This window comes from Odocoileus virginianus, chromosome 24 (genome assembly GCF_023699985.2).
Source record: "Odocoileus virginianus isolate 20LAN1187 ecotype Illinois chromosome 24, Ovbor_1.2, whole genome shotgun sequence".
NCBI classification, from domain to species: Eukaryota; Metazoa; Chordata; class Mammalia; order Artiodactyla; family Cervidae; genus Odocoileus; species Odocoileus virginianus.
The window spans coordinates 8,555,839-8,580,867 of NC_069697.1; the positions used below are offsets into that span (position 1 = coordinate 8,555,839).

The 25,029-nt window shown below is 38.0% G+C and overlaps 1 protein-coding gene and 1 pseudogene across 8 annotated transcripts in view; both read right to left on the reverse strand.

The window, feature by feature from the left end:
• PPP1R12A (protein phosphatase 1 regulatory subunit 12A) overlaps nucleotides 1-22,965 on the reverse strand; it is a 164,460-nt gene extending 141,495 nt beyond the window's left edge. For 4 of the 8 annotated variants that reach the window (XM_070454255.1, XM_070454256.1, XM_070454251.1 and 1 more), the window contains exon 1: nucleotides 22,490-22,964. In XM_070454255.1, coding sequence (XP_070310356.1) covers nucleotides 22,490-22,726 — 237 coding nt within the window. In that variant the 5' untranslated portion in view covers nucleotides 22,727-22,964. Of the gene's footprint in view, nucleotides 1-22,041; nucleotides 22,145-22,489 lie in introns of those variants that run through there. The other 4 variants (XM_070454257.1, XM_070454252.1, XM_070454254.1 and 1 more) reach the window with 2 other exon arrangements.
• On the reverse strand, nucleotides 13,048-13,179 carry LOC139030972 (U2 spliceosomal RNA; annotated as a pseudogene).
• Nucleotides 22,966-25,029: the final 2,064 nt, after the last annotated feature.

Sequence of the window (25,029 nt, forward strand, 5' to 3'; positions counted from 1 at the left end):
CACTTTCAGAGACCCCACCTAAACTCTCAGATCCTTTTATCCCCTTTATTACTTAGTTTTAATTGAAATATACTGGATATACACAGTATTCTATGCTTTTCCTTCAAAATACTCAACACTGATTATCTGATTAATGAGAGCAAAGATTTGTCTGTATTCCTTAGCTCCTAGTACCAAGCTTGGCACATACAAGGCATTCAACAAACATTATTAAATTCATGAAATATTGATAGTTCAATCACCAGCTAATCAGGATAAGAGAATCTCTACCCTCTATAAACGTATATTCTACCAATTTTAGGAATGAATTAGTTTAGTAAGCAGCTTTAGCAGTCTCTTGTGAAATTTTAGCTTTAAAAAGTATACTGTGTTCAGTCGTTAAGTCACCTCCAACTCTTTGTGATGACATGGACTAGCCCGCCAGGCTCTGTCCATGGGATTTCTCAGGTAAGAATACTGGAGTGAGTTGCCATATCCTATTCCAGGGTATCTTTTCAACCCAGGGATCAAACCTGCTATTGGCAGGCGGATTCTTTACCACTGCACCACCTCAGAAGCCCAGAAAGTATATTAACCCACAGTAAATACTTCCACTGGTATTTTATATGTCTAATAACTTCTCAAAACATTTGAATTCATTTAAAATCTCATATACTTCTTATACCAGCAATATATAAGAATTCTGGTTTCTCTACATCCTTTCCAGTATTTAATATTATCACTCTTAAAATTTAGCCATTCTGGTGGATATACACTAATACCTTACTATGATGAACAATACTGAATATACTTTAACATATACTTTCATATATATATTGAAAATATAACAATTTACTTTCTCTGATGAACAATATTGAATAATTTTTTGTACGTTTATCACCATTTGAATATTTTCTTTTGTGATGTGCTTGTGTATTTTTTCTTACTGATTTGTAGTTTAATACATATATACACCAGGCTTCCCTGGTGCTCAGATGGTAAAGAATCTGCCTGCAATGTGGGAGACCTGGGTTTGATCCCTGAGTTGGAAGATCCCCTGGAGGAGGGAGGGCAACCCACTCAAGTATTCTTCCTGGAGAACCCCATGGACAGAGGAGCCTGGCGGGCTACAGTGCACGGGGTCACAAAGAGTCGGACACAGCTGAGCGACTAAGCACATATATATACACACATACATACACGTCCTTGAATATAAGCTCTATGTCAGCTCTTCCTATTCTGAAGCTTACTTCTCTTAATGTCATCTTCGGAGGGACAGAGATTCTTCACTGTAATGTACTCCAATTAATCAGTCTTTTCTTTTATGGTTAATGATTTTTGTGTCCAGTTTAAACATATTTTCCCTACCTCAGGTTTATAAAGACATCTTATTGTGTTACCTTCTTCAATAATCTATTATTACATATTTCATATTTAGATCTACAATCTATTTCAAATTTATCTTTGTGTATGATGTAAGGTATAGGATGTCAGCCATTTTTCCATATGGGTAGGCTGAGTGAGTTCCATTTATTTTCCATCAGAGGAAATAACTCTTTTCCCCTTTTTCGTTCTTTTTTAATTTTTATTTTATATTGGAGTAAAGTTGATTAACAGTGTTGTGTTAGTTTCAGGTATACAGCAAATGATTCAGTTATATATAATACATGTATCTATTTTTTAAAAATTCTTCTCCCATTTAGGTTATTAGAGTATTGAAAGTTCCCTGTGCTATTGAGTAGGTCCTTGTTGATTATCTATTTTAAATATAGCAGCACGTACATGTCAATTCCAAATTCCCAATCCGTCCCTTCCCCTGCACCTTTCTGTTTTAAAGATTAACCAGGCTATATTTGGCCTTTTTCATTGATCAGCAGACTGTCATTTCTCTTTCTCTCATATACGCACACAACCGGGATTTTGGTTCAGCTTGTGTTGAATCTGTGATTGGTTTAGAATTAACTTCTTTATAACAGTCAACCTTCCAAACCATAAACCTGGTATATCTTTTCATTTATTTAGCTCACAGGCTCTATGAAACCCTTACAGGAAGTCTGGCAAGGTTAACATTCTCATTCTCTCACAAATGCAATGGTGGAATTTTCCAGAAGCTATATATGTGAAATCACAACATACTACATGCAGAAATAGTTGTAAGAATCCATTTATCTTCTATTAAGCAAGACATTAAAAATTGCAAAATGTAAACTAATGCCATTCTTCATTAAATTTTTTGACTCGCAAAATGCTTATTTTCCATAACATGTTATTCACAAAATTTCTGGACAACCCAGTATATTTGCAGTTATATATGAGTTATTTTAAAACAAATTAACATTTTAAAGATCTTTGAGTTTTACTTTCTAACTCAGTAAATATTGGAAGACAGTCAACATAAACAAAAAGGTCTTTGGGTTCTTCCCCCTATTTTTTTCCATTAAAATAATAGTAGGTAAAAAATAATAGTAACCAACAAATTAGTATTATAGATTATTACAGGTAGTTTTAAGAAATAGATATTACTTGGCCCAGTTTTCCTTAATGATAAAGTTCTGTGAAAGCTATATACAGTAATATATCCATAACACGGACATCGATGTAATCCATCTAATTGAGATTTCCCCAGTTTTATGTAGCCTGTGTGGTGTAGTCTGTTTAAATTTTAAGAGCATAAAAGGGCTTTGAAACAGAAAGGTTTAAGAACTGCAGGTCTAAAAAAAAAAGAACTGCAGGTCTAAGATTTAAAATTTTTTATGCCTTTTCATTTTTATAGACTATATTTAAATAATCGATATTTGCTTCTTTATGAACTCAATTCTAGCTTTGTCTCCCTCATATTCTTATAAGACATTAGTCAGAATGACAGAGTAAGTCTGTTTGTTCAGAAAGAATCAGCCCCACCAGCTACTGCTGCTGCTCTCGGATGATACATGAGTAACCTAAAAGGTGGATCAATTGATTCCTTTCCCTGGGAACCCAGAATTAGAACTCAGAAGGTGATCAATCTCTCCAGATACCCAGACCAGACATAAACTCTGAAACTGTTGGTAGCCTTTGTTTTTCCTTCTGAACTGAGAAAACAAGAAACCTAGCTTGCTGTAAAAAAGAATAAACATTTGTTAGAAACAATGATAAGAAACACAGAAGACTTCCCGGGTTGCATATACTTCTTGGCTCTAATTCATTCCAGAAGCCCAAATTCTATAAGATATCTCTATAATCTTACAATGAACTACTTAAAACAAAGAATTCTAATTAGTATGTACAAGAGGTTCTTATACCATTTTCCTACTAGTGGCTCTCCTAATACCAAGGCTAAGTATTGATTTGTGGTTTTGAAAACTGCTCCCTTTGTGTTTTCAAGGGACTCAAAAGAAAATAGTTGAGCTGATGATTTTGGGGGGGGGGGTGTCTTAGGGTATATGAAGAATTACAAGTGTGTGTCTATAACTATGTATACATTTGTTAACAATTTTAGCAAAAGGATTGAAATACAGTTTTTTTTTTTCCCATAGAAATAATTTTGTTATACAAAGCCATTCAACTGGTGAGCAATGGAAAAAAAGCTGTCATTGGTAGGATCTGCTGAAACAGCCTACAAATAAAAACTGTAGGACTAGACACAGTTCTACAGATGTGATTTCACAATGTAAAGAAACAGATTTTTTAAAAAATCTGTACTAAATACTAATTTAGCTTTACACTGAATTAGTACATTTTAAAATGATTATACGCTGGTCAGACACTAGGTTTGCTTTTAAACTTTCAAGCAACTTTTTTCTCATGTTTGTCAAAGATGGTCTCTACCAACCTTAGTTATCAATATTTTAATGCAGAAATGTCAATTAATACCCATTATCTTTTCATTTTATTTTTTAAAACCTACTATTTCACACTGTTTGGAGTTCTCTCTCAGCTTCTACAGTTTTATCTATTTGGGGTTAGCTGAAAAGTTCATTTGAGTGTTTCCATACCATCTTATAGAAAAACTCAAACTTTTTGGCCAACCCAATACTACAATGTTGAATGAGATAGGGTCAAGAACATAAGGACCACTACTGTAGTCTTCCCTCTGGGTTGACACTGAGTGATTCATCAATAGGTTGATGAGTAGTGATGAGTATACAGTGGTTCATCCAGCGGTTCATCCATATAAGCCTGCTAATATTCATGTCAGATTTCTGTCACGTTGACCACAAAGATCTAACAAGAGCCTCTCCAAGTGCTGTACTGCAAAATCAAGCTACATTTGCAAAACTTCCCTCATTTGAACTTGCTAACCTTGCCAAAAAAAGGAAATGAAGATAGGTCAACACAAAACTTGTTTTCAGAAAACTCAAACTGGCATCTAGTGATCAACATAACCGCTTCTAAAACTACTCACTTAATAATGGATATTAGAATTCTGCCAGTCAGAGTAGTAGAACATTTTTAAGAAATGCACAGGTAAATTAAATGCTGTACCACCAGTTATTTCCTTCTTCCTAGTCTTGATCCATTTCACAACTTCTAACAGCCCTCTTTTCACTGTCTTCAAAAATGTTTTCATAAAATTCACGTAACTCTAGGCTTCAACATTCCTGATTCTTAGAGATTTGTAGCCATTTTTGCAATTCATTCTTAAAAGATATTCATCATTAAGTGGTTTTCATATTCATATAAAACAAGGTAAAAGAGCTCACCATGTAAAAATTGCTTTTCCAGCTTTTAAAATCTCTTGATTCTTCAAGACTATCTGCCATGGGACCTCCCTGGTGGTCCAGTAGTTAAGGATCCACCTTGCAAAGCAGGGGACTTAGGTTTCAATCTCTTGTTGGCGAACTAAGGTCCCATTTGCCATGGAGCAACTATGGTTGTGCCATAGCCTCTGAACACAAGCGCCACAACTACAGAGTCTGTGCACTGCAATTAAAGATCCCTTGTGCTGCAACTAAGACCCAACACAGCCAAATAAATATTTTAAAACAAACCAAAAACTCCAACTATCTGCTTTTTTGGAAATTATGCTTATTATTTTCTCAGTAGTCTATTTGCCAAAAGCTTCAAAATACATCCAACTAAACGCCTAATTCATTTTCTTACTTGTAAAACTCTCCCAAGGTGACCAACCTAATGATAATCAGTCTTTCCTTATGAAATAAAAGGTTCAGAAAAAAGACTCATATAATACAGACTTAACCACCAATACCAGCTTCCTTGAGTGGCTAAAGACTAAAACACTAATATTCATTATGTCAATGTCTCTATATTTAATCCTGAATACATTAGTGTAAGTGGCCATTTAGGCATTTTTCTCCAGTCCAGATTCATCTTCATTACTTTTTTCTGCTTGTTGTAAACAACTCAAAGATGGCATAATCTGAAATATCTATAATTCCCTCTCAGAGATAACCATTAAGAATAGGGGTAATATCCTCAGATTTACTTTCTATGCAAATGTTTTCCCCCAAATGGAATTATACATACTGTCTTGCAACTTTTTGTCACTTATGTGTATTTAAAAGGGAACAATTTACATATCATCAATCTCACACATAAAACAAACATGTACATAATCTTCCTCCATCACTAAGTAAGACTGGCTTTAAATGTCAAGGGTAAGTTAAAAAGGGCAGAAAAGGGACTCCCCTGACGGTCTAGTGGTTAAGATTCCATGCTCCCACTGCAGGGGGCAGGGTCTACTTGGTCAGGGAACTAAGGTCCCAACTGCCTCCTGTTACGGCCAGGGAAAAAAAGCTGTGGGGGGGGGAGGGGAAATGCCATGATAATTTTGAGTTGAGGTTTAGTATATAATAACCATTTCCTATTTCATTTAAGCTAAAACAAATCCAATGATGCCTGCTCAAGGTCAAAATAAACCACACAATCGTTTTGTAGAACTGCTACTTTTCTCATTAACTGTGTAACTTAAAAAAAAACAAAAAAGGCAAAATATGCAAAAAAAAGTCACAAATACTCAAAGGGACTCTACAAATATTTTCAGCAAAAAAGAAAAAATATATCAGTGTAAAAGTTTCTTGCCTAAAAACAGTATTTTACTTTTATTTTTCCAGAAAACACAACTTTGCAAATCTAAAAAGTGAAAGAAGTTGAGAGGCATTTTTTTCTTTTCTGGCCGCTCTGCAAGGTTTGCAGCTACTTAGTTCCCCAACCAGGAATCGAATCCATGATCCCTGCAATGAAGTCTGCAGTCCAAACCACTAGATTGCCAGGGAATTCCCAGAAGGTGTTGAATGATTTTTTAACTGTGCAATTTTAGCAAAAACAAACATGCTTTGAGAAAAAAGTACTCTCATCTTTCATTTTAACCTATGACCTTATTTTCACAGTGCATTATTTAAGGCAATAAAAGACTTCTGGATTGTTACTACTACCACTCCTTTATTGCTTTCCAACAGTTCTGTGCTCTAGCTCTCCCCATATGCCTAAAAATACACACTCCACCTTCTCCTACAATAGCATAAAAATAAATTTGACCTTAAAGTTCTTAATTCTTCTGAAGGGAAAGGCACACAAAACACACACACACACACACACACACACTTCTACATGTGTTTCTGGATAGTTCACCAAAAGCCTAAAAAAAAATCTAACCATGAATCCTTATCCTGTGGTTTCCCTGTGGCTTTGTAAATTCACTTCTATTTGCTAACCAAATACACCTAAGAAAATAGACACATCTAAGGAAACAAAGACCAAAAAACCCTCTTAACGATTTTTATGTATTATTTGTAAGTAAGCCACCTCTCAATATCCTACAGATCCTTTAGCATATATTTCACACTTGACTTTAATTTCTTGCTTACTGCCTGTCTGCCCCAAATAGCACTCAAATGTACTCTGCTTCTGACCTACAGAGCAAGCACAAAGCAAGCATTAACTGAATGAAAACACTCTGTGAAAAGCACTCCATTCACCTAGCTGTCCAAACTGGAAACCAAGTGCACACACATCTTTGCTTCTATTCCCTCATGTCAAACCACTTTCAACTCCTACCAATTCTATTTTTTGAGTATGTCCTGAGTCCATCTACTATTTTCCAACTAGAATGCCACTAAGCTAGTTCAACTCTCTTAGACTACTTACGTTTCTGAACTAGTTTCCCTGCCTCAAGTCTTGTCCTCTTTTCAGCTGCATTCTCCATGCTGCAGCCGAAATGATCCTTCTTAAAGAGAAAATCTGATTTTCTAATTTAACCTGATAAAATGCTTCAACACCTCTACATACCTCCAGGTCTTTGCACACACTAGTCCCTCTCTCTGAAACAGTTTGCTGGACTCTCTTCTTTCTTACAACTGTGGCTAACTTTTACTCACCACTCAACAGCTAAAAAAAATAACTTTCTTCAAGAAGTTTTCCCTTTCCCCAAATCAAGGTGACATGTGTCTTCATCAACTTCCATACCACTAAGTACTACAACCATTATATATCATCACACAACTGACATAAATGTATAATTTCATTAAGTATGTAATTTCCTTGTATGAAAAGTGAAAGCATTAGTTGCTCAGTCGTGTCTGACTCTTTGTGACCCCACGGAGTATAGCCTGTCAGGTTCCTCTGTCCATGGAATTCTCCAGGCAAGAATACTGGGGTGGGTTGCCATTCCCTTCTTCAGGGGATCTTCCCAACCCAAGGACTGAAACCGGGTCACTGCACTGTAGGCTGATACTTTACCGTTTGAAGCACTAGGGAAGTCCCATAATACCCTTTTATGGATCCATATATCTAATGCACTGCAAGCTGTGTTAGGGCAGGGACAATAACTGGCCATTTTCTAGGTAATCATAAGGAATACTAAGCCTAGACTGGGGCTGGGGAACTGGTAGAAGAGAATTACAGCCTCAATTTTTAGTGGTGAATAGTGATAAATACATAAAAAATACAACAGCTTACTGTAAATTTATTTACACATTATATAACAACTCATTTCAAATGTAAGAACAAAGTGAGTGGAGGTGATGGAATTCCAGCTGAGCTATTTCAAATCCTAAAAGATGCTGCTGCTAAAGTGCTCCACTCAATATGCCAGCAAATTTGGAAAACTCAGCCGTGGCCACAGGACTGGAAAAGGTCAGTCTTCATTCCAATCCCAAAGAAGGGCAATGCCAAAGAATGTTCAAACTACCACACAATTGTGCTCATTTTACATGCTAGCAAGGTAATACTCAAAACCCTTCAAGCTAGGCTTCAACAATGCATGAACCGAGAACTTCCAGATATTCAAGTTGGATTTAGAAAAGGCAGTGGAACCAGAGATCATTGCTAACATCCAATGGATCACAGAAAAAGCAAGAGAATTCCAGAAAAACATCTACTTCTGCTTCATTGACTATGTTAAAGCCTTTGACTCTGTGGATCACAACAAACTATGGAAAATTCCTAAAGAGATGGGAATACCAGACCACCTTACCTGCCTCCTTTGTGGCTCAGCTGGTAAAGAATCTGCCTGCTATACGGGAGACCTGGGTTTGATCCTTGGGTTGGGAAGATCCCCTGGAGGAGAAGGGAAAGGCTAACCACTCCAGTGTTCTGGCCGAGAGAATTCCATGGACTGTATAGCCCATGGGGTCACAAAGAGTAGGAAACGACTGAGTGACTTTCACTTTCACTTCACTTACCTGCCTCGCGAGAAATCAATATTCAGGTCAAAAAGCAACAGTTAGATCCGGACATAGAACAATGGGCTAGTTCAAAATTGGGAAATTATATTGTCAATGACAGACTTTATCTTCTTGGGCTCCAAAATCATTGCAGACGGTGACTGCACCCATGAAATTAAAAGATGCTTGCTCCTTGTAAGAAAAGCTACGACAAACCTAGACAGCATACTAAAAAGCAGAGACATTAATTTGCCAACAAAGGTCCATATAGTCGAAGCTGTGGTTTTTCCAGTAGTCAGGTACAGATGTGAGAGCTGAACCATAAAGAAGGCTGAGAACCAAAGAATTGATGCTTTTGAACTGTAGTGTTGGAGAAGACTCTTGAGAATCCTCTGGACAGTAAGGTGATCAAACCAGTCAATCCTAAAGGAAATCAATCCTAAACAGTCACTGGAAGGACTGATGGTGAAACTCTAATACTTTGGACAACCTGATGGGAAGAGCTGAACTATTGGAAATGATGCTGGGAAAGACTGAAGGTAGGGGTAGAAGGGGGCAACAGAGGATGAGATGGTTGGATGGCATCATCGACTCAACAGACATGAGTTCGAGCCAACTCTGGGAGATACTGAAGGACAGGGAAGCCTGGCATGCTGCAGTCCATGGGGTCACAAAGAGTTGGACACCACTGAGCAACTGAACTGAACTGATTCCAAGTGTGTAATTAAAAGGTTTTGGTATATTCAGAGTTATGCAACCATCACAACTAATTTTAGAACATCTTTATCACCCTAAAAAGAAATGCTATATCTATTAGCAGATATATGGGAAAAGGACATATATTTCCCCATTTCCCCTCAATACCTTCAGCCTTCGGCAAACACTAATCTACCATCTGTCTCTATGTATTCACCTATACTCAACATTTCATATAATGGAAACCTACGATATGTGGTCTTCTGTGACTGGTGCCTTTTACATTGTTTAATGTCTTTATGTTATAGCAAGTCTGTGTTGTAGCAAGTCTCAGTACTTAGTTTCTTTTTATTGACAAATAACATTCCACTGATTTCAATAACAAAACAACCACATTTTATTTATCTGTTTATCAGCTGATAGACATTTTGTGTTGGTTCCACTTTTTGACTATTATGTTAACACTGCCATAAACATTAACATACACATTTTGTTTTCAATTCTTTTGATGATATACTTAGGAGAACTGCTAGGTTATATGGCAACTATTCTGTTGCTAGGTTATATGGCAACTATTCTGTTGTTAGAACAGTCTAGTTCTGCAAGTAGTCGAAAATGGTTGCACCATTTTACATTACCACCAGCAGTGTAGGAGAAATGTAATTTCTCCATACTCCAGTCATACTTGTTATTATCTATTGTCTTTATTATAGTCATTCTATTAGGTGTGAAGTGGTATCTCATCATGGTTTTGATTTGCATGTTCCTGATGGCTAAGCAATTTCACTTTATGCTAAACTCTGTGAGGGTAGTGTTGATATCTCTTTTGTTTAAAGTATATCCTCCCAGTTCTTAATAGTGTGAGACACAGAATAGGCCTTTAATTATGTTAACTAAATATATTAAAAGATAGGATGAGTTTATAAGTTTTTTTTTTCAGGTGTGCATAATGAGAGATATTGACTGTATGTTGAAAGTGGAAGGAGAAAACACAAGACCCTGAGATTTAGTTTAGTAAATGGAAGACAGATGATGTAAAAAATAAGATGTATATTATATAAAAAGGAAAACAGAGCACATAAACAGAACAGCTGAAACTATAAGAATGAATGATATGGAAAAGAAAAAATAGAGACACACAGAGAACTTTGGGGTTTCCCAGGTAGTTCAATGGTAAAAGAATCTGCCTGCCAATGCAGGAGATGGGGATTCAATCCCTGAGTCAGGAAGATCCCTTGGAGAAGGAAATGGCAACCCACTCCAGTATTCTTGCCTGGAAAATCCCATGAACAGAGGAACCTGGAGGGCTACAGTCCATGGGGTCTCAAAGAGTTGGACACGACTTAGTGACTAAATAACAAAACAATGCAAAAGAACTTTGGAACATTTTTCTTCAAGAAGGAAAAAACGTGGTCCACTGGTGGTCCAATGGTTAAGAAGCCGTCTGCCAGTGGAGGGGAGACGGGTTCAATTCTTGGTCAAAAACTCCACATGTTGCAGGGCAAGTAAGCCCATGAGCTACCACAATTACTGAAGCCAGCATGTCTAGAGCCTGTGCTCCACAAGAGGAGTCACCACAATAAGAGGCCCATGCACCTCAACGAACAGTCGCCCCTGCAACTAGAGAAAGCCCACCGGCACCATGAAGACCCAGCACAGCCAAAAATAAATAAAAAAGCACATAAAATTTAAGAGGAAAGAAAGAGACCAGAAAAAGAAACCAAATAGGAGCATTCAGAAAACAAGGCTGGAAACGGGTCAAGAAAGATTCAAGTCACCTGTTAAGTTCCTTGTAACTTAAACATAGCTTTCTCAGGGATGTCTTTCCTGATATTCTAGGTTAAGTCCTCCCAGTAAAAAAATTCATTTCACCCTAGATCTCTATTCTACATTTTCTGGCACCTCCTCTTGATTATACACTACATGCAGACAGGGATCTTATGCTAGGCATATGATAAATAATGATTTATATATTTATGACTGAGTTAATCACTACATGAATAACAGCATCATTTATCAGTAAATACAAATACCGTGTAATATTTCAAACAACTTACAAACTTTGTTAACACACAGAGTAATAAAATAGATTTCCCTATAGGTACCTCGGAGAAGGAAGACGACATCATCCCATTATGAAAGCATGTGTGTCAGCAGAGTATGCCCAGGGTGAGTCTCCTGTGTTAAATGTACTAGTGAGTGGGTCAGTGCTCAGTCGCTAAGTCATAGTCAATGCTCTACCACCCCAAGGACTGTGGGTAGCCAGGCTCCTCTTCCACGGGATTTCCCAAACAAGAATACTACAGGGGGTTGCCATCTCCTACTCTGAGGGATCTTCCGGACTCAGGGAGTAAATCTGCATCTGCTGCATTGGCAGGTAGATTCTTTACCACTGTGCCACCGAGGAAGCCTGCATATACTAGAGATTTTACTAAAAATATCTTCTGAATAAACAAGCATTAGAATAGCATGCTATCTTGGGCAAAACATATAAAATTGCAAGTAAAACCTCTAAGAAACAATCTGAACAATATAATTTCATGAGTAAGATATACATAGTATAATATCTACCATTATCATGAGAAATTGAAAGTATACTATTCATCATCAGACAACTAGGAAAATAAACTTAAGGAATGTGCACATGTATTCACACAGTGGACCTAATAGTCATTACCACAGAATTATTTCTAAAAATTCATATTTAGAAGCAGGTTATAAACCAGAAAATAAATTATAACCTCATTTTTATAAAAGTACATATTGGATAGAGATGGATAAAGGGGGTTCACTTTTCAGTGGGGGCTAGCTAAGCTCCATGCCTGAGAATTTGAATAACATTGTTCTCTTTTTATATTCTTCTACGAATCTTTACTTAAATAATTATTATTCTTCAATTTTTGTTTCAGATAAAATACATATAAAACAACAAACTTGAAAGTAAGCAATGTTTAAGAACAAAAAAGATGGTGAAGACAAAAAGAAGAGTAGAAGGCAGTGAAAGCTTATTACTTGAGACATTTTCATGAGAATGCTTTTCTCAACCACATGGAGAAAATCAGAAATTTAAAGACATTTCAGTGTTTATAGAAAAAAAAGATGGCTGAAAGAGTTAAATAGCAATAGACATTCTGAAAGGGAAAAAACTTGAATATGAGGCAAAATTTGTATGCAGATCATTTCACACAATTAGAAAGGATATAAACTGTTGAACATTTCATCTGTTCTAATTTTTTAAGAAAAACAGTACAAATGAACATACCTTTGAGAAAATCAATAATGAAATACAGAGGCATGATTTAGCAACAGCAGCATCAAAATCTTTTGTGGAAAACACATTCATTAAAAAAAAAAAGACCATGGTCAATAAGCTACTGACTTCATGCAAAATTTAGAACAGAAACAAAGAGTACACAAAGTTAATCATAAAGAAATTCTGAAGCATACTAAAGTCCAAACAATGCAATTAGGAATTGACTAAAATCAAAGATGGACTCTTAATGACCATGTTCCAATTAAGAATAACCCTTTTAGAAAACACCATTCAATTACTGACAATATTTATTAACCATGATTACCCAGATCTACTTTATTCACCAGATATGTCTCCAATGTCTATCATTTTCAAAATTCACAAACTCTCCCCCAAAAAGTAAACACCACACAGGATATTCAAAAGAAGCTTCTGGAGCTGAAGCTCCAATAGAAAAGTTCCAGAAATATTCCAAGCAAAAAGGAGAAATACTAAATTAAGTTTAGAACCATTTAAAATGATTTTGAAGGCTAATAAAATGTATACACTTCAGTTTGTTCACTACAAAGTAAAGGTAACTGATGTGTGTATTTAAACTGATAAGAACAGATACTACATTTGATCTTAGCCAAAAGGCCGAGAAGCGATGATATGTGTATTTAACAGTTATTCCAGGAAACTATACTTTCCCATATGGTTAACTTCTAAAAAGGTGTCAATTCACAAAATTTCTCCTTTGCACTATTCAAGTATTCAAGAAAATGATATAAACTTTCTACAACCTTATCATTTTCTTTTGTTAGGAAACATGTTAAACATGTATTTTCAGCTCACATGAGTTAATAATCAAGTCAAAATAACGCTTGAGTCAGTGAAACTCTCTCCCTGTGGAATATCTCCCTCAATGAACATAATACATTTAAATAGATTACCCAAAAGGTGACAGCTGAGGAATGCCTTCATTTCCTTCCATGGTTTCTACTGAATGTAATTTGAAAAATGCCTATATAACACATGACAATGTGGAATGTCTCCACCCATGAAAGAGCATTCAAGTCAAGCAAGCAAACTTAGGGCAGTAACACGGAGCTCAACTTTGTCTTTTTATGGTTAGCCAGAACAACAATGAAAAGATAAACAACCAAAATACTAATAAGGGTAAGAAAAATACTGACATACAGGGATCCAAAGTGAAAAGTGTTGTTTAGGGGGAAAATGTGAATAAAATCATTAGAAAATATGAATTAGTTTCTAATGACAGTATGCTAGGGGTTCCATTTCTAAACCAACACTCAATGAGTTGTTTAAAGAAATTCATTTTTTAAAGTATGTTACATAAACTGCTCAAAATTCTACTTATTGGTAATCAGAAACACATCTGTTGCAAGAAAAAATCTAAGATCCTGCTAAATTCTAATTGTTATAATGGTTACCTTTATACTGTAATTATAAAGTAAATCATCAGTATAAAGATTCCACCTGCAATGCAGGAGACCCTGGTTCAATTCCTGGGTCAGGAAGATCCACTGGAAAAGGGATAAGCTACCCACTCCAAGATTCTTGAGTTTCTCGTGTGGCTCAGTTGGTAAAGAATCTGCCCGCAATGCGGGAGACCTGGGTTCAATCCCTGAGTTGGGAAGATCCCCTGGAGAAGGGAAAGGCTACCACCCCAGTGGGCTTTCCTGGTGACTCAGAGGTTAAAGCATCTGCCTGCAATGCAGGATTCGGGTTTCAATCCCTGGGTCAGGAAGATCCCCTGGAGAAGGAAATGGCAACCCACTCCAGTATTCTTGCCTGGAGAATCCCATGGATGGAGGAGCTTGGAGGGCCACAGTCCACGGGGTCACAAAGAGTCGGACACAACTGAGCGACTTAACTAACTAACTAACTAACCAACTAACCACTCCAGTATTCTGGCCTGGAGAATTCCATGGACTGTATAGTCTTCAGTTCATGGGGTCACAGAGTCGGACATGACTGAGTGACTTTCACACACTTTTTCATTAGAATATTTTTAATGTTTGCTAGCTGTTATATTTACTCACACCAACTGTCATCATTTTGTTCTCTACGAACTCTGGTCTTCACAAGATGAGTCTACTGTGTTCACTTTTTAAAAAAAATCAACATTTACTGTGCACCCGCTACAATAAAATGCAGAAACCGAAGGGGATTTACAGAAAAATGAATCAAAGTTCCCAATTGAAGGAATTCACTACTCTGTCTGGAGATAAGATACACTAACAATAGCAGGTAGTGTGCAAGTGCCAGACTTAGAGTTTAAACAGTAAGGGAAAAGAATTACTGTGCACCCCAGTGGTCAATGCTTTGAGCTGTGCCTTAATATAAATAAGCTGGGAAATACATTCCACAGAACGATTACACATGCAGAGACTTATGCAAATATAAATATGAAACCAGTGGTTCCTACAGAAAGCTTTCACCCATCTCCTGAATCTCTTCAGATAAATTTTTTTTTGCTCCTTATTGGGTGATCAGGAACAAGGCACTTGCATCCTGTGACACTGCATGCTACCACCTGTACTCTCTCCCATATCTACCAAATGGAGAACGTCAGGAATAGTTTTGAAATCTGCTCACCTTCAATTACTCGTACTTCATGAAGGAGTATCAAGTACATCTGTTCTCAGTATAGCAATAATCTTACAGATTGATATGAGTCCCTACTGTCCTTCATTCGGATACTAATCCTTATTTTGTTAAAGTATTTCTCTTATGAAATGATGACGGTAGGTGACAAAGCTGTTTGTTTTTAATGCCCTAACACAACAACAGAAATATTAGGTTCTCCTCTGTCAGTCATAAAAATAAAAAACAAAAACCATTTTACTGGTCATGAAATGTAAAATTCTGGGAACCAATGACTTGACAGGCAACAAGTAAATCATGTTTCAAATGGTGCTCTCACTCATTATCAACAAGAAAAAAGAAAATTCTATTGCCTTTTCCAAAGAAAGATCTGAAATGTAATTTTGCTAAATTTTGCAAAATCATTTAAGGAACAGAATATTCTTATGACTTGGATATTTCTACTAACTAAAGGCTTCTGATTAAAATCAAACATGATAAATATTTCAAAGTTTTACTAATTCAGAAGTTAATTCAGGTTTTACTAGCATTTCATATAAAGTCTTAAGTCCTAAGTTTAAATATCAGTAATCACTGTACAGAAAATTTCAGAAGATTAAGCTAAATGGTGGTGACAAGCCGGTGCTTGCTTTCCTTCTTTAATTATCACTGATAAAGAGTTTACCTATAATTTATATCTTTTCATTGAAAAAGTTGTATGTGTAGGTATGAAACATTTACTATAAATGAGTATATAAAAATGCCTAGAGCATTAGTATAAATTGCTATTAGGATAAAGAAAAATTGAGATGTTTAAAGACTAAGTAAACTCTGTTCTTTAAAAAGAGTTCTGTTGCTGTTGCAACTTCCTTTGTACCTTCCCAAAGCACTTATCAAGTATTATGCACATAATGGTCAGTGAAAAACAATCTTGGCAGTTCCTAAAATTTAGGATAGATTTTGAGATTAATTTAGATATAGTATTACTGCACTTCAATTACCACAGAAAGCTCTTAAAGTTTTGACTAGCTAAAATAAAACCAGATGAAGAAAAATTCTATGTATACATGTTTCATTTGATTCTCTGCTAATTACCACTGAAAAACTTCCAACTACTAATCACCAACCATAATGACTGAAAGATTTAAGAATACTTTCTTCTTCAGACTTAAAGGCCATGTAGCATAGTGTTAACACTTCCCTGATGGTTCAATGATAAAGAACCTACTTGCCAAGCAGGAGACCAGGGTTCTCTCCCTGGGCTGGGAAGATCCCCTGGAGAAAGAAAGGGTGACCGCCCGAGTACTAGTGTCTGGGAAACCCCATGGACAGAGAAGAGTGGCGGGCTACTGCCCCTGGGGCTGCAGAGTCGGACACGACCTAGCCACTAAGCAGTCACAGCACAGTGTTAAAGAAGTCTGGGCTCTTATATACCTGTGTCAGAACCAAGCTCTGCCATTTATTAACTTGGTAACCTTGAACAAGAGAAGGACTTGTGAGAATTAAGTGAGATACTGGTTATAAAACTATCACAGTATTTCACAAGCAACAAATCCTCAGCAAATGTTCACTAGCCAATCCCCCTTCTCAATGCAACACTGAGATAATGTAACACTACACAGTCAACTGCAACTTAGAAGAAACTCAAAATGACTGATGGAGATCTTAAACTTTTCAAGAAGATATATGCCAATACTGCATTTACCAACATGATTATGGAGCACCCCCATGCCCCCATCCCTCCAAACTTTCAAAAGAAAAGTGGAGTGAAAACTACAACTTTCGGCAGGCAGAAAGGTAAAGAAAATAGCGACTCTGGGAAATGTCAAGAAGTAACATGTTATAGAAGTAACAAAACAATGTTTCTATATCTTACCTCCCTCCAAGGGTTTCTAAGGGTTTCTGTTTTTTTAAATTACCTAACTAAACAGTTTTTAAAGTACATCTCCTATGTGAACAGCACTGTAAGATGTGGTAAGAAACAGATCATCAAAAAAACTTTTTTCCTCTATTCCATCTAATGTTTCTACCTAGCTACACTAGAAAATGCTCAGTCACAGCTTGCAATCACACTGTAGCTGAAAGCACATGAAAGATGGTCTTGGTTATGACACACTGCAAAGTCAGACCACAAAACTGTTGCCAGGAAGTGCAAAGGCATCATCAGCTGCAGAGAAGGCACTGTAACAGCAGCACTGTGGGCACTGGTGATCTACCAGCATACCCCATATATGGCTAGGGTTTTCCATTTATTTGCAGGAAGTGAGGGGCCAGTTCAGGGTTAGTTTTGTTTAGGTTTTATTTTTTATGGTTAGGATGTTTTCAATAAAAGGTCTGAAGAGCAATAAGCAACTTAAGTTATGTAGAAAAAGTATACTGTACTTTTTTAAACACAGATTTTAATATTGATTATAAGGGATCCAACAGATTCTTCCAAGATCTTACTATCCCTCACCAAAAAATAGTAAGTAAACAATTATAAACTCTACATTCAGTTTTAAAGAGATTTCTCATATATTACAATTATACTATTCTCTAACAAGAGACTCTATCCGCTACTTCCAGTCTCTTTTCCTTTTGGTTGGAAAACCCTTTAAGTAGCCCCATTAGAATACTATTTAAAAGAGAGTTACATTTCAGATTATGATTCAGTGAAAATGGCCTGGCTGAGACGATTAAGCATTTCAGAAAACACCACACAAAAGTATTTCTTTTATTGATTTCAAGAGGGGAGGTCACATATTTCTCAAAGAAGCTTCAAATGGCTCTTCTAAAAGTAGATAAAATTCATATTTTTAAGAGCAAAGGGATGCAATATTAAACTTATCTCCAAGTCTGTCTGTACTTAAAAGTAAAATATTTTAAAATTATAATAGCACAGAACATGGATTTAATTCTATTCTGTAGTATTCTGCCATAGGACCTAGTTCAGGTCTTTATAAAAAAGGTAGCAAATTAATTAATAACTAAAGTGAGTATTTTTCTATCTCTTAATCAACAGGTAAATTGGTTTAGGGTACTTTTTTAATAGGAAAAAGGTTAATATTTTATAAAGTTTTAAATCTCAATAGGAAAAAGGTTAATATTTTATAAAGTTTTAAATCTCAAGATATTAAAAATATCTGTTGAGAAGACTGACAAATTCAACCATGTGCTAGAATTATACTCTTAAGTATCTGGGTGTGAATGTTTGAATGATTTTATGACACACAACTAACTATAAAACTTCCTATCTATGGCATGAGGTAAAAGAGAAAATTAATCATTCTTTAGTGAGCACCTACTATGTGCCAGGATGTGGAAATATAAAAATGTGAAAGATTGGGTCCTTACAGTTGCCCACAGGGAAGACAAAATTTAAAACACACACTACTCAGTAAGAAACATTTTAATAGCAGCAAAAAAGCAAAACATAAGGTAAAATGAGTATCCCAAAGGAGAGTCTGTCCAGTGAAACAGTATCATACAAACTCAAAGGACAGAAAGAGCATTTCTGGATGGCAACTCGGTTGCACCTTGAAGAATGACTAGGATTTTGACTGGCAAAGAGTGAGGGAGTATAGTGGTGGAAAAGGCAAGACTGTAGATACAGAAGTAAAAAAAGTAAAAGATGTTACACAGTGGAGATACATCAGGTATAAGTAAATAGTGAAACACTTTAAATCTGAATTTATGGAGAGGAGAGACACAATCGAAATGGTACTGTTAAAAGATGAACGTGATAGCAGCATGAATGCTGGACTGGATCGACCACGGAAAAGAGGCAGGGAAAGCAATGAGGCTGTTACTGTATTCTAGGTATAAAGGTAATAAAGGTATGACCTAGATTGATAGTAAGACTGGCAAGAATTGATGAAAAGGCAGTTATGAATACTGATTGGATATATGTAGGCAAGGGGATAAGTAGATAATAATTAAAATGTTTAAAGCTTAATCTAGAGATTAATGACATGATTATCAACAGATGCATCAATGAAAATAGGCTTGGTAAAGAAAGAAAAAATTTCATTTCAGGTTGAATATAAAGAAATTCCTGATACTGATGTAAATAAATAGTTACCATTTTATGGCAAAGGGGGTAGACCTCTATTGACTATATCTCTACTTGAAGATGTTATTTTAAAATATAAAATCACAATATATTAAATAATATTTTACTTTTAACACTGTGTCATCAGTCGAAAAATGGAAATGAAGTACTGGAGCTGTGCAAGCAGTGTCTAAACTGGAAACTGACTTGGAAGTCACAGATACAGAGGAAGCAGAAACCAAAAGGCTAAACTCAAACTGTTAGAAGAAATCTCAGTGTTATATTTTATACACAACAGTATCAATAAGATTCAGCAATAAAGCATTCTACAGAAAACTATTATTACTCTCCTAAAACCTTTATAAAGCATACTGAAATATAGATACAGATCATATAGTATAAAACTCTACCAGTTAGGTCTTAAATCAAAGCCTAGTACTGCCCGCTAGTAAAAATGAAAATCTACTGTAGACCTCAGTTCTAGAATATCAGAAGTTTATATCATAACTTCAATACTGTTTTCTAGCTACTGGAGGGGTTAGGGAAAGGGGAGCTATTCCAGAGACCAATGTAGGAAATTTGTAGAAAACTCTGTCTTTTCTGCTATAATAAATGACCTATTTTTATACTCCCTAAAAAGATGAAAACTGATTATCTTTTGTAACTTCTAATGAGAAAGAACATTCAACCAATTAAAGAAATTTTTGAATATATGGTATTCACATTAAGATGGAAGTAAAATATTAAATTAAGAAGTTTATTTGTGGGCTGTAAAGTTCCTAAAACTTTTCTCCTGGCAGTGAAATTTAACACAATTGATCAAAATCAAAAATGTAAATGAACAGTCCAAAAGACTAACCAATAATCAATCTATTAAACAACCATTCTGGCTGTTCTATGCACTTTCAAGAGGTTAAATTAAAAAAAAAAATTATTCAAGGGTTATTTAACAAATCAATGGGTCAATTTTAGGTTTTGCAATTTAAGTATTTAAAGCAATCAATATTCAAGAGATTTTAAAGGTTAACATTTTCCTGTGATTATTTTTTTAAAGAGTTTTATTTATCACCTTTCACTATCTGTTGTTCTGAATTTGTCCAAAGCGAACTCCTTGTTCTGTCAGAAAGGCAAAAAAAGTACAAGAGTTAATCAAAAAAATGAGGGTGGAGAAAACATAATGAAAATTTTAATGCTTGATATTTTAAGACTTTGGCTTCACTGAGTTAAGGAATGTGCAAATACATACATTACAAAAAGATATTATGCAAATAGCGTAAACTTGGAAACTTCTGCTTAAGCCTTTGTCAGCTAAAACAAAATATCTAATAAAGACAACACCTATATAATGCCAAACTAACCACTGAATTCAGTTAATCAGGAAGATACTGATAAGTACGATAATTCTTGCAACATGTCCAAATTTAGAGGAGAAAATAAAAAAACTCTTAAGAATCCTGCTGGATATATTTTCTCTACATAAAATCAATAGTAACATAGTATTAAAATTTTTCCCCTTCCTCCAAGGCAATATAACTGGGTTCTTCAACATCTGTCGTAATTTTACATTTCTATAGAGCAATTTTAATAAAACATACTATTATTAATCTGTCTTTCTGAATTAATTCCATACTAAACCATGTAAATTACACTTGAAAGAAATTTGAAAAGACTTATCTTACATAATTATCATTTCTAATACCAAAAGTTTCTTTCAACATCATGTTTTTAGAATCTAGAGTTATGCTATAGCTTAAAATAAACCAGTCAAACAAAAAGTTTGTTTTACATTAGACGCTAAATTAATGGAACAGATAGAGAGCTAAAGACCATGCTATATTTTTACTGGGTGCCACATGCTAAATTCCAGATTTGTCCTGCAATTTGTCAGTCATTATAGTTCATCCAGGCAACTTGTAAACAAAGGCTATAAGCCAAGTTTGATATGAGAATTCAATTAAATAAAACTTAAAACGGTCAGCATTCACTAAACAGGAAGCAGTAAAAAGGAAAAATGCCACCACACACCTCTTTTATAAAGGCAGCAAAGTAATATGCATGAAATATCAAGCCTAAGTTTCACCCTCCCAAACAAGTTTTTGTTACAGTATTCATCGAAATAAAACTAGGATCTTTTCACCTATTAGCAAGGCAACTTTGACTTAGTTTACAAGTCTTTTTCATTGTAAGGGGAAGCTATAGCTGTAAAGTTGTTTTCCAGTCATTCCAAGTTGCCCACTAAGAAAATGTGAAGAGTTTATGTTTTGACACCTATTACCCTCACTGAAAAATTGCTTTTTATGCAGAACTCTACGTGGTTGTGTTGCTTTTGGCCTGTTAAAGGCAAAGCAACATTATCTCTGGATTGCCAATAGTTTCTCCTTATTTGGCTAACATTGAGAGATCCCAATCAGACTACTATAAAACTTTAACATGCACAAAGCATCCATTTTGAGAAAACTTCGTGACCAGCTTTCTTTTTTCCCACCCCCACTTCCAAAGAAAAACCAGAGCTTGGAAACCAGCTTTGAAAAGACTGCCTCGTATTTATTCTTCTCTTTCTAACCCCAACGCACACTCCAGGAACTGGGGCCAAAGGATCTCTGACACTGCGGCAAACTCGACTAGGAGTTAAGACTCTTCCGTACGTCCCGGTCCCGCGGTGGACAAACCCATTTAGAACGCTTCCTTACACTACCCACTTTCATACTCTCCCTTTCAGCCGGTGCAGATCAGCTAATTACACCGTTTCCCCCTCCCCGGTGACCAAGAGTAATAAAGGAGAAAACAGGAAACCGTCCGATCGGGGCACTCGGCTTAGGGCGCTCGATTACTATTATTATCATCACCATTTGTAATCAAGTCCTAAAAACTACAACAAATCCAAAGCCCACCTAACAAGCCAAAGACGTCCTTCTACCCAAGTGTCCCCAGGGCCTCTTGTTCGCCGTTTCCTTCAGCATCCTCCGTTCCCCTGGACGATCACCGACGTCGGGGACCCAGGCACAACCCCACTACACCGCTCCCCATCTCGACCCCAAATCCCAGACCCACGTCCACAAATGGCCCTGGGGCCCCAATCTGACCACAGGCCCGTTTCCCCTCGGCCCCGGAAATCGCCCGTTCCCTCACTCCACCACCAACCGGTCTGAAGGGGGCCTCAAGCCTAGAGCCCTCCCTCCACCAGCTCCCTCCCTCCTTCGCGGGAAGCCGCCCCCTCACCCCGCGGCAGGGAGTCTCCCGCCGCCCCCAGCCTCTGGAGACCAAGAGCGGAGGAGAGGCCCGAGCGGGAGGCCGACGAGGACTCGCAGGGTCGGGAGAGCGGCGGCGGGGCGCACAGACCTGGTGCAGGGCAGTGAGTCCGTCCACATTGGCGTAATTGATGTCGGCGCCGCGGTGCAGCAGCTTGAGAACCTCGTCCGTGTCGCCGCTGGAGCAAGCAGCCAGGAAGACGGCGCCATCATCGAACTTCACCTTGGTCTTCTGGCGCTTCACCACAGGAGGCTCGAGGTCCGTCTCGGAGCCGATCCAGCGCTTCAGCTGCTCGTTCCGCTTCTGCTTCGCGTCCGCCATCTTCATCCCCTCTCCTGCCGCCGGGTCTTCTTATCGCGAGGGGGGGAAGGGGGAGGCGGAGAGGGAAGAGAGGGGAGGCACGGGGTGTGTGACTGTTTCTATGAGTGCGGCCAGAGGAGGGCTGGGAACCAGGAGGAGACGCTCGAGACTTCCAGTATCCCACAGAGCACTGGGGCGGCGCGCCCGGCCGAACGGACCTCCCTTCCTACCTCAGAAGCCCTCCCGCCCCCGGCCCGGCCACCCGTCACCGGCGGCCAATCTAACGTAACTTCGCGAGATCCGGGCAGGGAGGCGCCCTTCGGCCAGTGCGCATGCGCTCTGGGCCTGTGCCCGCCCCAGGAAGAGCGCTCCCGCGAACTGCAGCGGGGGCGGCCAGGCCACCGGAGGGAAGCGGGTGTGGTCCGGGCCGCCCGGGCGGCTGGGGCTGGGACCGACCTGGAAGGGCGGAGACAGGGAAGGAAGGTTGTCCTTCCCCGCTGAGAGCTCCTGGGGTTCCAGAGGCCAACCGCCGGGCCGGAGTGCGGCCCTGCGGGACGGGCCTGCTTCCTGGGCTGTCTTGGCTAGGCCGAGTCGTTTCCTCAGGGCGGAGGATTTTCCTATTGGTTGCGTTGTTTGAATGGAATGGAGGCTAGATAGATAGGTCGAGAGTTAAGCGCTAGTGATTTCCCTTAGGAACTCACAGGAACTTTTAAAAGCAGAGTCTGTGTGTCGAGGTCTTTGGTAGTAGTTACACCAGATACCAGATCTCAGCCCAAGGTGACCGCCTGGTGACAAGGGTTGACCTGCAGTAATTGCAATGGCTTTCTGCCAGCCTCCACCTAAAGAAACGTCTTTCTTCGTATGCTTGTTTTTTCTTGCTTTGGGGTGTATGTATGTGTGTTGGGGGGGTAGGGTTTTTTTATTTGCTTTATTCTCTGACGCGTATTTTGGGTCCTCTTTCACTTCAATTCATTAATCTTATATACCCCTATCTTTGAGTTTAGCGCAGCCTTGTTACTGGTCCTGACCTTTGAAGGGATTTCTGGTTCCTGCTCCATTGCTTTCTAAGGATGGATAAAGACCCAACTGCTTCTAGAGTTCAAAAGGAATATTAATATTACGCAGTTGATTTAACCAGTATTTATTGAATACTTACTATGAGCCAGTCGTTGTTCTAGGCACTGGCGATATAATGGCGATAACAACATACTTAAACCACCTTTTGAGGTCACGTGTTCAAAATACTTTATAGTTTGTCACAATCATAAAAAAGGCTTTTAAACTTTGTCCTGTATGACACCCTCCCCCCACACACATGGTTTGTAACAAATACTAGTGTCTTTTGAGCCATATATTTGTAATCACCGATACTTTTCTAAACAATACAGTGTTTTTATTATTTTCTAGAGCATTTAGAGCAAAATAAGACAAGTCACAGAAGCTTTTCATTGAATGGAAGTTGAGGGAACATCTAGACTGAGTCCTTGAAGAACTAATTGACTTACCAAATTTTCCTCAGTAGCGGGATTAGGAGTCCATCAGGAAATATTATGTACCTCTACTGGATTAGGCATTGTTCTAGATGCTGGAGATACAACTGTGAACAACTGTGTGTGTTGTGTGTGCACGCGCGCACTTAGTTGCTCAATGGTGTCCCGCTGTTTGCCCCCCATGACTGTAGTCCACCAGGTTCCGCTGTCCTGGGTAGCATTTCCTTCTCCATTGGATCCTCTCTCCCAGGATCTCCTCATCTCACAGGATGAAACTTGTGTCTCCTGCATTGCAGGAGGATTCTTCAGGGTCTGAACCACCACTTTTAAATGAACAATTAAACTTCTCTTATTCTACAGTAGACTACAGTGGACTACTTTTTATCCAGTAGTAGTTGTAGTAGTCTACAGAGTAGACTATTTATTCTCCAGTAGACTGTTGCTGTTGTTGTTGTTGTTTAGTTGTGGTGTCCGACTCTTGGGACCCCAAGGACTGTAGCCTGCCAGGCTCCTCTGTCCATGGGATTTTCAGCCAAAAATACCAGAGTGGTTTGCCATTTCCTTCTCCAGAGGATCTTCTCCCAGGGATAGAACAGGCATCGCCTGTATTGGCAGGCAGATTTGTTACCACTGTGCCACCAGGGAAGACCCTAGAAGACTACCTTGTATTGTATTATTGTGTGTATTAGTTGCTCAGTGGTGCCCGACTCTGCAATCCCATGGACTGTAGCCTGCCAGGCTCCTCTGTCCATGGGATTCTCCAGGCAAGAATACTGGAGTGGGTTGCCATTTCCTACTCCAGGGGCTCTTCCCCACCCAGGGATCAAACCTGGGTCTCCT